The following is a 15710-nucleotide window of genomic DNA, read 5'->3' on the forward strand; positions in this document are numbered from 1 at the left end:
TGTGTGTGTGTGTGTGTGTGTGGTTAGCTAGCTGATAGTATGTTTTGGTGTGCCCAACAGGGTCCAGAGCTGGAGGTTCCTCTGACATTGCTGGTGGAGGCTCTGTGTGAGCTGCGTTGTCCTGAGGCCATCCAGGGCCTGGCAGCCTGGAGCCTCATCACCACTGGGAGGAGCCCGGGCTGGCTGTCGTCAGTCGCCCTGCAGGCTGAAGGACGGTAAGCAACATCCTCACGGCTCGCGAAGTCCACTACTAAACCATCCAAATGCACATGCCTTTGGTTGTCCTCTACTAAATAGTAACTGTCTGTGTGTGCAGCTTTGAGAAGGCAGCTCTGGAGTATCAAGATCAGCTGTCTGCGGTCACAGGGATGGACTGCAGCATCAAAAGCTCTGAATGCTGTCTACTCAAACTCTCCGGCAACACCAGCAGCCCCAATCACACCAGCAACGGTAACCAGCAGCCTGTCCAGCCTCCATATAATAAAACAGTGCACTTCAGTCATTATGTCTAGATTTTAAAGTAATGGCCTCAGAATTATATTTAATACAAAGCTGCAATGGATAACCGGTTTGTGATGGTTCAACGTTCTCTACTGGTTTGTGCAGTGCCCTTTTTAAACCTCACCGCTCATACAGTGTTCCACCGTGGGTCCTCAGTTATACACCGGCCATGATATATAGCAGTGGAGTCCCACACCAAGTCCCAGCTACACATCATCAACTCCAGTAAAACACACTCTGGTCCAGGACAAACACCAGAGGTAGACTTCGTCCAACTGATAGGACCCCGAACAGCCATTGATTTATTAGGATGCTTAGATATGAAACGATTGGGTTATGTTACTATTCTAACTCTGTACATCGAGAAAACTACCAAAACGCCACAAAAACACCTCTGTATACTCATTACTGTGTACTTCTACTTTTACCTCCCGAGAATACTGGTTATGTTGCGGGTTCAGATTTCACTCACTAAATATAACAATTAAAATATGATCCAGCATGATATATAGGTTGAAGGCTTCACCTTGAACAGACGTTATGTAGATGCACTGTGCTGATGACGCCTCTCATCTAAAGTAACACTTGGAATGCAGGACTTTTACTGAGCGGTAATCATAGTTTTACTATTATTAGTTCAAGGAAAATAAATGGTCATTTTGCAACCCAGGTCTTGCTGGCTGTCCGCTCCCCTCGAATGAATCCAATTCAACGCTTCCTTCTCCGATCCCGATGAGTGCATTCTGGCAAAGTGCTCCAGTAATAAATGGGAGCTACCACCCTGCTGTGCATGTAAATGTGGCCGTCGTTGCCAAAGCAAAATTAGTATAATTTTAACTTGAGCAAAAAGGTTTTGAGTAGGCCTCTTTCTTCTAACACTGCAGATACAAACATGCTCAGTGAGAGGGTGTCTACATACCTGGGCCCCCAACAGGGAGGTCTTTTCCAAATGGTCCTATGTGTAGCTTGTTGGGCCACAACCAGTGAAGTTGAAAAGTAGAGTGTGGCTTTAATGAGCGGTATTTTGCTGCCGTTAACGTTGTCAGTTTTGAGCTGCAGCATTGGAACCCAAAGGGCTGCTGCTCTTCGTGGGCTTATTTTGTGCGTTTCCTCTGAAAAGGTGACAGCAGGAAGACGGTGCTGCTCAAGTCCAGCGAGTGCTCGCCTGAGGTGATTAACTTCCTGGCCAACAAAGCGTGTCAGTGTTACGTGGCCCTCTGTGATTGGGCGTCTGTCAAGGAGTGGCAGGCCGCCGTCCACGCCCTCAAACAGAACTCCAGCAGTCCGGTCAGCATCAACCTGAGGACGGACTTCAACTACATCCAGGCTCTGAGCCGCTTTGAGGAGGGGGACCTGGCCGAGTGTGGGGCTCAGCTGGACCTGTTGCCTGGAGAGGATTGCTCGCTCTCCAGCAGCAAGGACAAGCTGGGTGAGTGTGCTTCAGGACAGGGGGTTGTTTTAAAACGTCTTAATAATCAAGGTCTAATTAACGCTTAACATGTTTTTCCATTGGACTGGGTCTTCTGCCATACAGCTTTAGTTTTGTTCATGAGAAAGGCAGCTAGGTACACTATTGTGCACTGACTATTTTCTGAACTATAAAATATGAGATAGTAATGGTAGTTTTTCTTAAGATGAATTAAGTCATTTAATGTACACTTAACGTGTGCAAATATCCTGCTTTGAAATACAAATTGACCTGATGCTCAGAATTTTATTGAAGAAATACTTAATTTCTTAAAGTACTACACCTTTTTAGTTTGCTAAAGAAAAAGAAGGGGGAAAAATAATATATATATATATATATATATATATATATATATATATATATATACACACACACACTTTAAAAAACTTAAAAAAAAATAAACGAGCTTCAAAGAGTGGGTTGTAGATTAGCTTGTATATGTGTTTTTAAATTAATTGTTTTTATAAAAACAATTCGATTAAGCCTCAGAATGTTGTTCCAGATCTGAAGAGGCTTCTGCCCTCCATGAGTCCAGATCCAACAGAGCTGCAGAGAGCCATCGAGGTGCAGCTCCTTCGCAGCGCTGTTAGCGCCATGACGAAAGCCAATCAGCAGCAGGAGCAGAGGACCACAGCCAATCCAGAGTAAGTATTCGTGTGTGTGTGGGGGTGGACCAAGAAGATCACTTGTGTCACTGTTGAAGGCGTTTTTGTAAACGTTGATGTGCGCTGGTCTTTTTAAATGCCAGAGCTGTGCAGTCTCTCCAGATAATCATGTGATGCCGTGTTTCAGTACGTTGGTGCGCTGCCTGAAACAGACCGGACGCATCTGCTTGGGTCCTCTCCGCCTGTCCACCCTCACGCTATCCGACGCCCTTCCCACCCTGCCGACCCTGCAGCTCCACTGCACCGCCACCCTGGAGAACACGCTCACGGGACAAGAAGTATGTACGCCCTGACTTTACCGACCATCTATGGATATAGATGCTGCGTTTCGACACCTAAATTGCTGCAAAAACTATTGTTAGGGGAGATTGCATGAGCGAGCTGAAGGGGCAAGCGGTAGAAGAGACGATGTGCTCGACAAGGTGCTGGGAATAAAAAAAGTAATTTCTTTTTTATTGTCAAACATAAAAAATGGCTCATCCAACACTCGACAGATGGGATATGTTTTTTCATTTCATTGATTTCATTCATTACATCCAACAAGCATCAGGGATTTCTATTCCGCAGTATGTTTCCCCCCTGTGTTACCATGGTGATCTGACTCTGTAAGAAGTGAACCACTGTCATACGCTTGATAACCCAGGGTCAAACCCCAAATTACCGGTCTATATCCATTTACTGCCCTGGAGGAAGTGAGGTAACTTCAGGTGTGACCCTCGCTTTTTTTTTTTTTTCGATCCTTTGTCAGATTGTTTGCTCATGAGCCTCCAAAGCAACGCAGTTCAAAGTATGAATGTGTATATGAACAGGCTTATCATATCGAGGGTCCCATTACAGGTGTGTATGGAGGCCATGACACTATTTAGTTCCACCCTGTGTGTTGTGTGTATCCGTTGCAGGACTGCGTGATCCCTTTGTGCAGTGAGGCTCTGAGCTCCTGTAAGCAGCAGGATGTGCAGCCTTTCCTTCAGGCCCTCAGGTACACCATGTTCCAGAGGCAGCTCCTCCACAAGCTCAAAGGTAACTATCGGAGACCAGACCCGGTGCATCGGCCACGCAGTGTGTCCTGAGGGTCCAACTCCTCACACACCTGTCTGACGAGTCACTTAGCAGTAACCGTCACCACGGCGACCTTTTGATTGCTGCTAGACAGACACAGGGGATTGAGATTGGCTACTGAGAAACGCACACACTCAGGCTTTTCTCTATGTTTTAATACTGTCAGTGAAAAATGGCTTTCGAACCTCAGTGTTCAATATCTTTGTTATATTATTTGTATTTTAAAACTTTAAGAGCCAGCAATAGTACTAGATGTCAGAAAGTGGTTCAGAATGTTGCAGCTAGAAAGTGTGAGCACATGGGCCCTTTTCACAGCAGCTGTTTTGACATTAATTCTGGTCCCATTCTAGTTTGTGAGCCAACACTACTCAATAGAGCCATCATGACTGAGTAATTACACCTGTGTTTACACTGAAATGTGTCAAAATGACGGGCTTCCCTTCATTGGCTACCTGTCCATGAATGTAAATGGACACGCCTTGTACTCTATTCAGGACTCCCCGGTCCTGTCTGTCCCCAGAGGGGTTTAAGAAGCTGTCACACTCCCTTCTTATGGAGTAAACTTCTAACTGGACATCAGACAGTCTGATTCTGTCTCTTAGCCAGGAAGCTCAGGATGAGGCTGGTTTTTCACCCAAATCCTACTTTCTGTCTGACTACTTGGAGTTCTAAAGGTTTAACCTGAGCACATGCTGCCAACAGCATCCAGGCTCAAAGTGCATCTGTACTCTCTGGTGAACGCAGCTGAACCAAACTATGACCTCCAGTACTGTGACGGTTCACATGAGCCGTTACACTTTGCTATTGATGCTTCCTGACAGCAGAACCGGTCTTTAACATGTCTAATAGGTAGTCAGATGTGAAAAATACATTCAGAACAGAATTTTTAGATTAAAAAAAAATAATTGTTTACGTGTTTCTGTTGATTTAACAGGTTTATTGATAAAGTATAGATTTTGTTTTACTCTTACTTACTTTTTCTTAAAGCTACGGTAACATATGTAAATACTGTCAACTCGAGTTTACTTCACTCTCTCTGCTCTGACAAACGCATTGCATGTAATGAAAGCCCACGGCTGCTTCACCAGTGGAAAGCAGCGGCAACAGGAAATCCAGCTGGTGGATTTGTCCACTTCAGGCTCTAAGATGATGCCATGTCCATTCTTGTCCAGGCTTCTCTTCCACCATAGACGGCCACCTGATGGAGCTTTGTCTGACCGCTGTCAAATTTGCTCGGAAAAAAGGCAACATTGCCCTGGCGTCCCGTCTGCTCAGCCAATGCAGCGACGGGACACAAGAAGAGGATCAGCAGGACGAGCTAAACCAGGCCTTTAGGCGTCTCACCTTGGAGGGTACTCTGGGAGAGAAGTGGGGACCGGAGCTGCAGATTGAAAAGGCCAAAGTCCTGAGGACTGCAGGTAACCAACAGTAGACCTTCATAAACGGCACACCTCTATTCCACATGCATACTATATACATACAGTATATAGTTGAGAATCTTTCCTGGTCAGCTTAGCTTGTCAAGCTGTGTGACGCTATTAACTAGCAAAGATGTCCACCGTGTGTGATGAGTGAGTGCAAAGCACACGAAACCTACAGATGCAGAACCGTGACCACAAAACACGGCTCACAAATTGTCAGCTGAAAGACACACCGGCTCACACTTTTATTGGCAAGCGTCATCGGTTTGTGTATTTCTTCCGTGTGTCTGGTGTTGCTCTGGACGTCTCCAACAGTGTCTCTGACCTCAGGCCAGTCGATGGCAGCCATGGAGATGCTGAGCAGGGCTGCCCTGTCCTACTGCCACGTGGGGAAGAATGAAGGTGCCGCCTGCCGCTCACTGCTGACACTGTGCAAATGGCTGCTGGCTGACTGGAAGGACATGACGCCTCAGCTTAAACAGGCACGCTCCCCTTTCAATACAGCTCCACATTTACTTATGTTTTGGTGTTTAAATATAAGCCCGACATTTCCTTTTTATTTATAGGTAAAAAAGCCTTTTTATGCACGGAAGCATGTTGTATGTAAGAAGAAGTTTAGTTTTGAGATGCACAGATGGAAAGAGTATCGCCATTTCAAACTTTTTTTTTTTTCTTTCAAAATGGGCCAGGAAAGATGCTGAGAAGTGTAAATGACAGTGAGGCTCAAGACTAACCTAGACAGAACGTATACATTGGGTGACATGACAAAAGAAATGAGAAGAAAGAAACTCCCAAGTAAAAAGAGTACAGTAGGGTTTGCTCATGGTTTCATATTGAAGTTAGCTATGCTGCATGAGGCGTTAGTTAGCCGCCCCGAAGCCCTCCGTCCTTTCTGAACAAACATTCTCTCCAAATGGAAGATAACTTAACGTGTAGTAATAATTCAAATATAAATAATAGTGATAGCCTAATTCCTTAGTCAATAATGATGTCAATGGTAGAGGTGAACAGTAATACTCTAATGAAACTGGAGACAATAATTAGTAACAATATTATTCATATCATCAGTGATATTAGCAATAAGAAAACTACAAATATAAAAATGATGGTGGTAATCATTGCGTTTCCCCGGTTATGGCCGAGCAGCTGTAAACCGTACAGTTTAGATCAGTGCATGTCTAATCTAGCTGCCTAATTGTTTAAAGCTTTTATTATTGCTCAGTTGCCAGTCTACACAAATGTTATTAATAGAATTATTATCACTCGCCTGTATGGTCTCGCAGCAAGCTTACAGCCCCATAAATGACATTTATACAACCACAATAACCTCCTGTTTTGGTTTAGGTGGTGAAGCGGTCAGGAGCCGTAAACTCGTCCAATGCTGTGGGCGGTATGCCGCCGCTGAGCCGCAACATTGCTGCTCTGCTGGAGCTTCCCCTCGAGGACCAGGGGATCCCCCACATCATTGCTGAGACCTCAGGTAACATTTACAGGACACCTAGAATGAGTGTCCAGGAGCAGGCTTGTTCCTTCAGTTCATGATCTTCTGTCGCCATCCCACGGTTCACATTTACGCTCTCTTTAGCTTTTTAACTTTTAGTTTGCTGGATACATCTTAGACGTAGCTTGTAGGCTCTTCCGTCTGCTCCTTGCCTAAATTGCCATTGTTTGCCTCGGCATATCTTTTCTTTTTCTACTCCGAACTGGCACACTCTGAAATCTAGATGGACTTTTCTACTTCAGGGAGTGGCGTTAGTAGCGTAGTGTTCTCCATGGGAAGCCTAATAAAGGTCACTTAGGTGTGCTAGCACACGACACATGAATACGTACAAGCTGCAGTGTGCCGGGATGCCCAACCTAAAGTGTAAAGAACCCAGACCGAGGTTCTTGTTGTTTTTAAGCTGCTGAACCAAAAAACGTCCTTCTTAAGAAAGCTGTGGGGTCCTGGCCTTCAGAATGCGCAAGCATTTAGTTCTAGTGTCAGTTTTCAGCTCCACATTGACCTTATTAAGTTGTTAACTTATGTATTGCGCAATGTGGATAAATCAGAAAGCTATGCAGTATTACGCGCCTTAGCTAACGACACATAGCTAGCATTAGCTTGCCAACAGCTTACCTCATGATCTTCATTATTATCTTTCATTGTAGTTATTAACTACTGGTAGACATAGGATGCTAAAATATCCCTTTTAACATGCTCACATCTGATTTTTTTTTTTTAGCTACAGGCATTTAGTCTGCATTTCAGTGCTAGGATGCATATTGTTCCGCAGATTTGTTTTCTCCTCTAATGGCTGTGGTTTTCAGAGTGAACCAAGTACAGTTGTGTTGTTTGGTCCTTCCTGTGCAGTGAGTGTGGGCGTTGGGGAGCCCGACTTCGTGTTGGGCCAACTCTACCAGCTGTCCACCAGCCTGGCTCCAGAGATGGCCAAGTCCTGGGCAGCGCTGGCCAGCTGGGCTTACCGCTGGGGCAGGAAAGTGGTGGATAATGCCAGGTGTGTGTATATATATATATATATATATATATATATATATATATATATATATATATATATATATATATATATATATATATATATATATATATATATATATATATATATATACGTACACTAGCTTGGATCTAATACAAGTCATTCTCCCATTGTAAAGTTTATAATTTTGTAATGGTGTTGTTTTTTCTCTCAGCCAAGGGGAGGGATTGCCTCTTCTTCCCGGGGAGAAAAAGGAGATCGAGGAGCTGCTGCCAGCGAGCACCACTGAAGAAGACAAGGACACCATCTTTAGCATTCTTGGACAGGCCATGTGTCGACCTACTGGCATACAGGTACATTTATTATATATTTGTTTGGAAACTTTATATTGGATTGTAAGGCAACGCTGTAACATCTTTCCCATGGATTACTGTTTATGACATAGTATGTGGTTTTGATGCATTTTCTTTTTCAAAACTTCTTAACTATCAATTGTACACCTGGCTGATGATTGGCCGCCAGCTTTTTTACAACTTCCCGGTCCATCTACAACATTAGATTTCATATCCAACAAGTGTTGAAATTGTGCTTCTTCAACAGAGTGCTGCAGCTATTGATTACTTTAGTCATTAAGTACTCTACAGATTTGTGCATCTCTTGTTCTTAGTAACTGAGTAACTTGACCTTCACCAGGAATAGTTTCAGCACAAACTGGGCTGATTTCTGCTTTTGCCAGTTCACCACGAGCGTCAACTGTGTCGCTGTGACTCATCCTGGAAAATGTCAAAAGTAGCCTTCATCAGCAACCTGTGGCGGTGGCCAAATCCTACTTGTTTTTCATTAGTAATAAGCAATATGACAACGTGATTAAGTTGGTTTATAAACAGCCAATAGTCCCTGACAATTACCAGAGCTGTTACCCTTCTGAACTCTACCCCACCCCCCCGACCCCCATTACATTACACCACTCTATCATGCACTTCAATCACTTTGATACAATTTGCACTAAATATGGACTGAATATTTGCACAAGAAACCCTAAATAGTTTCCATTAGTAGTAGTCTCCGTTTATATTCTGCACTATTTAATGTTAATTTCATAATCTGTATATATCATTATACTCTCTGTTGCACTTCTGGTTAGATGCCAAACTGCATTTCATTGCTCTGTACTAGTACATGTGCAATGACAATAAAGTTGAATCTAATCTAATCTAATGAGCAGCAGGAAGGTCACATTTCAGAAGACGTGGGAGAGGGGAAGACATTCTTAGAACACCAAATGGTTATTTTGGGGGGGAGGGGCGACGAGACCAGACATGGCTGAGTTACTCTCAAAGAAAACTTTTGAAAAAGGATCACGTAAACTTGGTAGCCTCTTTAGTTTTACTCGTACAGTAGAATAAAAAGTCTACCCAGTGAAAAGCATACACATCATACTTCTATACTTCATTAGCAGCTCATTGTGGATTATTCTGATGCTGCTGCTCTGTTGCGTTCCAGGATGAGGACATGGCCTTACAGCAGGAGGACGACGACGAGGACGACATGGTCGACGTGATCTGGCGACAGCTCACTGGCTCGTGCCCCTGGCTGGGGGAGGCGGGCCAGCCTGTCACAGATGGCTTGATCCGGGTTTGGAGACGCGTGGTGGACCGCATCTTCGGCCTCTACCGGGTCTCCTGCCAGGCCTATTTTACCTTCCTGAAGCTCAACGCGGGGCAGGTGAGACGTAGGCCCCGGTACCACTCGTCTTTTCAATGCAACTTTGTGAACCAATATGCTGGATCGCAACTTGGCTGCGTCGGATAGCAGTCCGATGTATTCTGTGGTCAAAGGGGCAGCTGTATGACGGTGTCGCGTGATCAGATGACCAAAGTTGACTGAAAAGAGCAGAGTCTGCAGGGTCATTCTAGGTTCCGCTGTACAAACATGACATCCATGACTAGGAGCGAAGGCAGCTTTCATGCTAAATGTCTGCCGTGTGTTTCAGGTCCCTATCGACGAGGATGACCCCAAGCTTCTGCTGTCCTGTCACAACAGCAAGCAGAGCAACGACGATGTGATCGTCATGGCAACCCTGCGACTCCTCCGTCTGCTGGTGAAGCATGCTGGGGAACTGAGAGAGGGCCTTGAGCTAGGCTTAGCTTCCACCCCTACTGCACCCTGGAGGGGTATGTCATACTGCAAAGTAATGGGGCGGACTCTGGGAATGCTCCCCGGCGCCGGCTCGTCCTCTGGTGTTTACACAGCGGTTATATTCATATCTCGGCGGTAAAACGGCACAGAAATATGGTTTGGATGTTGACGTAATCTGTAGAAGTTCTATTTCCGTGTCCTTCACAAGAGCTTGGACGTGTGTGACGTTTGTGTCGAGCTCCACCCTGCAACGTAATTTGTGGAATCGTGTGTCTGTCAATATTTTGTGTGAAACTAACCAATGAACACTTAAGTGCTGTTCTTGTTTGGAAAACTGTTCTTGAAAAACAGAAGAAAAAAAAAAAAAAAAAAAAAAAAAAAATATATATATATATATATATATATATATATATATATATATATATATATATATATATATATATATATAGTAAATATTTTGTTTGGAAGAAAAAAAACGGTTGGAATTTTTTCATTTGCATACATCCCATGATGCTTGACCTGTAGTATAAAGTCATTTCTCAGTCCCATTTATCTCAGTCCCACATTTGGTGAAAGTAGAGTGACAGACACTTTTACTCAAAACGATATTACAAAATTTGGTTTTAGACATTTAATACATGTATCTACTATTTTATTCATATATTCCACAACTTTTGTGAACCTAAGGCTTTGGTAAACTAATGTCCATCACCGAAACAATCCGTCCACATGAGTAAAGGTATGTTTTCACAAGAGATTTGAAGAATTTCAATAAATCAAACTTGAACTTTTCAGCTTTAGGGCCACATTACCTCTTTACACTGAGCCTAAAGACAACGGTGCTTCATTATATAGACAGCTGAGATTGTTCTGCAATGTTTGATGTATAACGCATAGCTATGTATCAAATGCAAGTGAATTTAAGAAATTATGTAAAATCGAGAAAAAGACCTTGGTCCCCACAGGGTTAAAGTGAAATGCATCAACCTGGTGCACGTTGAGAGACCAGATCCTGTGCTCGAGCAGTGGTGGACTGTAAATAGTGTACTTTTATCTGCCATACATTTATTTGACAGTATTAGTAAGTAGCTACAATATATTGTACTATTCCAGTAACTGGAGCACTTATTTGGATAAATAGTTTGCGTGAGAGAAGGTCCTGTAAGTTGTTTATTAATCAATGTTTTGTTTTGAACGTGGGGAGGGGAAATTTAAATTCAATTGAGTATGCTGTCAGTCGTAGAGAGGAAGGGGAATGTATGCATCTTTTATTCCTGGCATAACCCGGCCTCTATAAAATCTGCTGTGCCTTGTGTCCTCCTCAGGAATCATACCGCAGCTCTTTTCCCGTCTCAACCACCCCGAAGCGTACATCCGGCAGAGCATATGCAGCCTGCTGTGTCGAGTGGCCCAGGACTCTCCTCACCTCATCCTCTACCCTGCCATCGTGGGCTCGCTCTCCTTGGGAGGAGAGGCTCAGAATGCAGGTATTCTTTCACTCTGTTTGTCTTCAAGGTTTCTCATCCATTTGATCGCCACTGGTCGAAACCAGATGCAAAGTGGTATTCACGTGGGACGATCATTCAGTGACCTTATCGACGATGAGAATAATCCGTGAAGCCAGTAGAAGTGTAAAGACTCTGGATCTAAATGTTTGTCAACAGGGAGTAAGCTGCCGTCAGCTCTGCCCACGTTCTTGGGCAGCATGCAGGAAAAGGGCCTCGGTAGGGAGGAGGAGGAGGAGGAGGAGGAGGAGGAGGAGAAGGAGGAGCAGCAGAAGGAGCAGGAGAGTGGCGGGCAAGGAGGCACCCCAGAAGAGCTGGCAACGTTCTGCTCCAGTCAAGACCAAGCCATGATGCAGGACTGTTACAGCAAGATCGTGGAGAAGCTGTCCTTTGCCAACCCCACTATGGTGCTTCAGGTAGGAGGCGGCACACAGGCAAACACTCTGGTCATCAAACGGTGTACAGGTCTACCAGTGTCATGGTGGAAGCACCTGTCAACAATATGGTGTAATATCAGACAGAGCAGAGTGACGGAATTAGCTCCTTTTGGGCTTCAGGCTAGGGTTAGGCTCCCCGGAAACTAGGAACCTTTTTATGAAGGATCAGGGTCTACATGAAGTTCCAGGGACATTTTACACCCCAAAAAGGCCCTGGTTGGTCCCACCAGCGGTGTACCGCTTCATTTATTATCATTCATATCGATTTAGGACGAGGCGAGAGTGTTTGTCTTTGTCTGATGACATTAAAAGTAGGACCCAAGGACACATTTCTCGAGACAGTTCCTAGATGTTTGACTGTTTGAATCCATCTCAAATAACAACCTTCCCAGCGAGAGCATTCGTTCTTTTAACAGCAGAAAACGAAGCCTATTCCCTCATCGTCTGCGTCGTCACGTTGTACGCTCGTGATGTCACCACGACTTGCGTTGCATATGGTGACATACTTGGCACAGGATTTAAAAAAAAATACTTGAGATAAACAAAGTTCAAATAATGTTAGTTGTGATAGAGATCATGTTCATGTTTTACTCTGACATCACAATAAGCATAAATACCAATATAGGCAGCGAGGAAATATTTCCATTGCAGATGAAACACCTTTGCGCTTAAGTTGTACAGATTCAAGAGATATGAAATTACTTCACGATTGGCATAAATACCCACGTAGTTCTTTCGCAGTGTTGCAAGGGTTAAATCTGATGCATGAATTATTCCTGTGTGGCCATCAGGTCCAGCAGCTGGTGGGTGAACTGCGCAGAGTGACCTTACTGTGGGATGAACTGTGGCTGGGCGTGTTGCAGCAGCAGCACATGCACGTCCTCAGAAGGATCCAGCAGCTGGAGGATGAGGTTAAGAGAGTCCAGAACAACAACACGCTGCGCAGGTGAGGCTCGAGCTCAAGGACTGCTGGCATTCAGCCTTTGAGTTAATGTTGTGTTCAATGAATGAAAAGGACCAGGATAGTAGTGAAGAGGCCGCTGTGTCTCCATTTTGACTCCTTGTTTGACAAATCCACCCTGTAATTCAGGGTTCAACACCAGTGTGCTCCTCAGGACTGCAACTAACAGCTATTGTGGTCCGTTATTGATCTGTTGATTATTACTTGGATTAAGTGAAACCTAATTGGTTAAAAAGAAAGAAAAATGTCATTCCTTCTTGTACAATGTTCTTTTTCGACAACTTAATACAAGTTAGTTTATCTAAACATGACCAAGCATACACACTGTGTTAAACCACTTGTTGATGTTCTATGCTCCACTAGTCTAGTTACACTCTTGTTGTGCTGCAGGGACGAAAAGACGGCTATTATGCGCGAGAAGCACTCTGCTCTGATGCGCCCCGTGGTTTTCGCTCTGGATCACGTCTGCAGCATCACAGCAGCTCCAGCGGAGACGCCCCACGAGACCTGGTTCCAGCAGACCTACGGGGATTCCATCACCTCGGCCCTGGAGCGCTTGAGAAACCCTTCCAACCCCGCCAACCCCGCCAGCAGCTGGCTTCCCTTCAAACAGGTTAGAAACTGTTCAGAATATGCCTTTGAGTCGCTAAGGATTTCAGATCCAGATTCTTTTGCATGGATGTAGCATCAATAATGGTTCAATGCGTCTGTACATACATCGTTATGATTATACATGGTGCACACGGTGGGTGTTGGCCTCCGCCAGGGCTGCCCTTTATCACCGGTCCTGTTCGTGACCTTCATGGACAGGATATCTAGGCGCAGCCAGGGGGCGGAGAGGATCCGGTTCGGGAGTCTCGGGATCGCCTCTCTGCTGTTTGCGGATGATGTGGTCCTGTTTGCCTCCTCGGACCGTGACCTCCAGCATTCACTGGGGCGTTTTGCAGCCGAGTGCGAAGCGGCAGGGATGAGAGTTAGCACCTCCAAATCTGAGGCCATGGTGCTCTGCCGGAAACCGGCGGATTGCTCCCTCCAGGTGGGGGCAAACTGCCTACCCCAAGCGAAGGAGTTCAAGTATCTCGGGGTCTTGTTCACGAGTGAGGGTAAGGTGGAGCGGGAGATCGATAGGCGGATCGGTGCGGCTGCAGCAGTAAAACAGGCGCTGTACCGGTCCGTCTTGGTGAAGAGGGAGCTGAGCCGGAAGGCAAAGCTCTCCATTTACTGGTCGGTCTACATTCCAATCCTCACCTATGGCCACGAACTCTGGGTCGTGACCGAAAGAACGAGATCTCGGATACAAGCGGCCGAAATGAGCTTCCTCCGTAGGGTGGCCGGGCTCAGCCTTAGAGATAGGGTAAGGAGCTCGGACATCAGGGGGGAGCTTGGAGTCGAGTCGCTGCTCCTTCGTGTCGAAAGGAGTCAGCTGAGGTGGTTCGGGCATCTAGTCAGGATGCCTCCTGGACGCCTCCCATTAGAGGTTTTCCGGGCACGTCCAACTGGTAGGAGGCCCCGGGGAAGACCGAGGACACGCTGGAGGGATTATATCTCCCGGCTGGCCTTGGAACGCCTCGGGATCCCCCAGAATGAGCTGGAAAGTGCTGCGGGTGAGAGGGAAGCCTGGGTCGGCCTGCTGAACCTGCTGCCACCGCGACCCGACCCCGGATAAGCGGGTGATAATGGATGGATGGATGGATGGATGGTGCACAAAAAGCTTTTGCAAACTTGAGTCCACTTGTGTGTGTTTGCTGGTCAGATCATGATGAGCCTGCAGCAGCGTGCTCAGAAGAGGACCAGCTATCTGCTTCACCTGGATGAGATCAGTCCTCGCCTGGTGTCCATGACCACGACAGAGATGGCCCTGCCGGGCGAGGTATCGGCATCAGACGCCGTCACCATACAGAGCGTTGGCAACACCATCACCATCCTGCCCACCAAGACCAAGCCCAAGAAGCTCTTCTTCCTGGGCTCAGATGGACGCAACTACCCATACCTTTTTAAAGGTAGGAGATGGTGATGTTAATAAATAACACTTAACTGGCAGTAAGAATTATTACTGATTTAGAGCTATCAGTGTGGGGGGGGACAAAATTATATAATATAATATTGTGGCTTTACACCTGGATTAACTGAATTTAAAGCTGCAGGACAATTCGGTTAAATAAATGTTTCTTTAATTAAGTACTTTGAGAACTGATGATAAATATTGTTGAGATATTATTATAATTTATTTGATTTGACAGTCAGTTGTTACCAAAAATTGAATACAACTGCTAGACTACTTCAATATATATGGGACTAAATCATAATCTAAGAGAATTTGCACATGCAAAGGTCCGGAACATCCCAATAATGTCTAACTGGACCTCGTTGAATTTGAATAGAATACTCCCGGTCTAGTGTCGAGTAGCACGCATCCAGCAAAGCCACTTTTTACTGTCAATGTTCTGCTTGCTGGGATCACTGTTTCCCATCAAAGAGAATGAAATGGATAAAGTGTCCCATATTAAAAAAGATGTAACTTCCCACAGTCGCCGGCGACACAGAATGAATGAAAGCCGGTGAAATCTGATGCTGAACTAATGAGTTAAAACCTATGGCTTGAGTATATCTAGAGTGGGACATTATCCTTCTTTTAACCATAAGGTCATCCTTCCAGCAGATATAGGCTATTGGGTTGTCCAATCAATCCGTGTGAACCCTTCTTTCTGATATGTAATGTTAACTAGTTAAGATTCAGAGCTAATTCAAACTGCCTTTTCTCTCTGCACGTGTGCCTGTGTACCCGTCCTGGTTGCACTGTGTGTGGGTAGTACTGCAGTAGTAATTCCAACCGTCTCTGCCTCAGGTCTGGAGGACTTGCATTTAGACGAGCGCATCATGCAGTTCCTGTCAATCGTCAACACCATGTTCACCAAGATCAACCAGCAGGAGCAGCCACACTTCCACGCTCGCCACTACTCCGTCACCCCCCTCGGAACCCGGTCCGGACTCATCCAGTGGGTTGACGGCGCCACACCCCTCTTTGGCCTTTACAAGCGCTGGCAGCAGAGGGAGGCTGTGCTGCAAGCTCAAAAGGTACC

At 45.4% G+C, this 15710-nt stretch overlaps 1 protein-coding gene across 4 annotated transcripts in view; it reads left to right on the forward strand.

Annotated features, from left to right (window-relative positions):
* Window positions 1-15710, forward strand: part of smg1 (SMG1 nonsense mediated mRNA decay associated PI3K related kinase) — a 54338-nt gene that overhangs the window by 23681 nt on the left and 14947 nt on the right. For 3 of the 4 annotated variants that reach the window (XM_034540419.1, XM_034540420.1, XM_034540422.1), the window contains 19 exons: window positions 61-215; window positions 317-450; window positions 1622-1930; window positions 2472-2613; window positions 2762-2912; window positions 3534-3654; window positions 4866-5111; window positions 5430-5596; window positions 6459-6594; window positions 7465-7609; window positions 7803-7941; window positions 9092-9313; window positions 9582-9762; window positions 11053-11214; window positions 11392-11648; window positions 12461-12615; window positions 13021-13243; window positions 14384-14630; window positions 15476-15705. In XM_034540419.1, the coding sequence (XP_034396310.1) occupies window positions 61-215; window positions 317-450; window positions 1622-1930; window positions 2472-2613; window positions 2762-2912; window positions 3534-3654; window positions 4866-5111; window positions 5430-5596; window positions 6459-6594; window positions 7465-7609; window positions 7803-7941; window positions 9092-9313; window positions 9582-9762; window positions 11053-11214; window positions 11392-11648; window positions 12461-12615; window positions 13021-13243; window positions 14384-14630; window positions 15476-15705 (3522 nt within the window). The remainder of the gene's footprint in view (window positions 1-60; window positions 216-316; window positions 451-1621; window positions 1931-2471; window positions 2614-2761; window positions 2913-3533; window positions 3655-4865; window positions 5112-5429; window positions 5597-6458; window positions 6595-7464; window positions 7610-7802; window positions 7942-9091; window positions 9314-9581; window positions 9763-11052; window positions 11215-11391; window positions 11649-12460; window positions 12616-13020; window positions 13244-14383; window positions 14631-15475; window positions 15706-15710) is intronic. The other variant, XM_034540421.1, reaches the window with a different exon arrangement.

This window comes from Cyclopterus lumpus, chromosome 8 (assembly GCF_009769545.1).
Source record: "Cyclopterus lumpus isolate fCycLum1 chromosome 8, fCycLum1.pri, whole genome shotgun sequence".
NCBI lineage: Eukaryota > Metazoa > Chordata > Actinopteri > Perciformes > Cyclopteridae > Cyclopterus > Cyclopterus lumpus.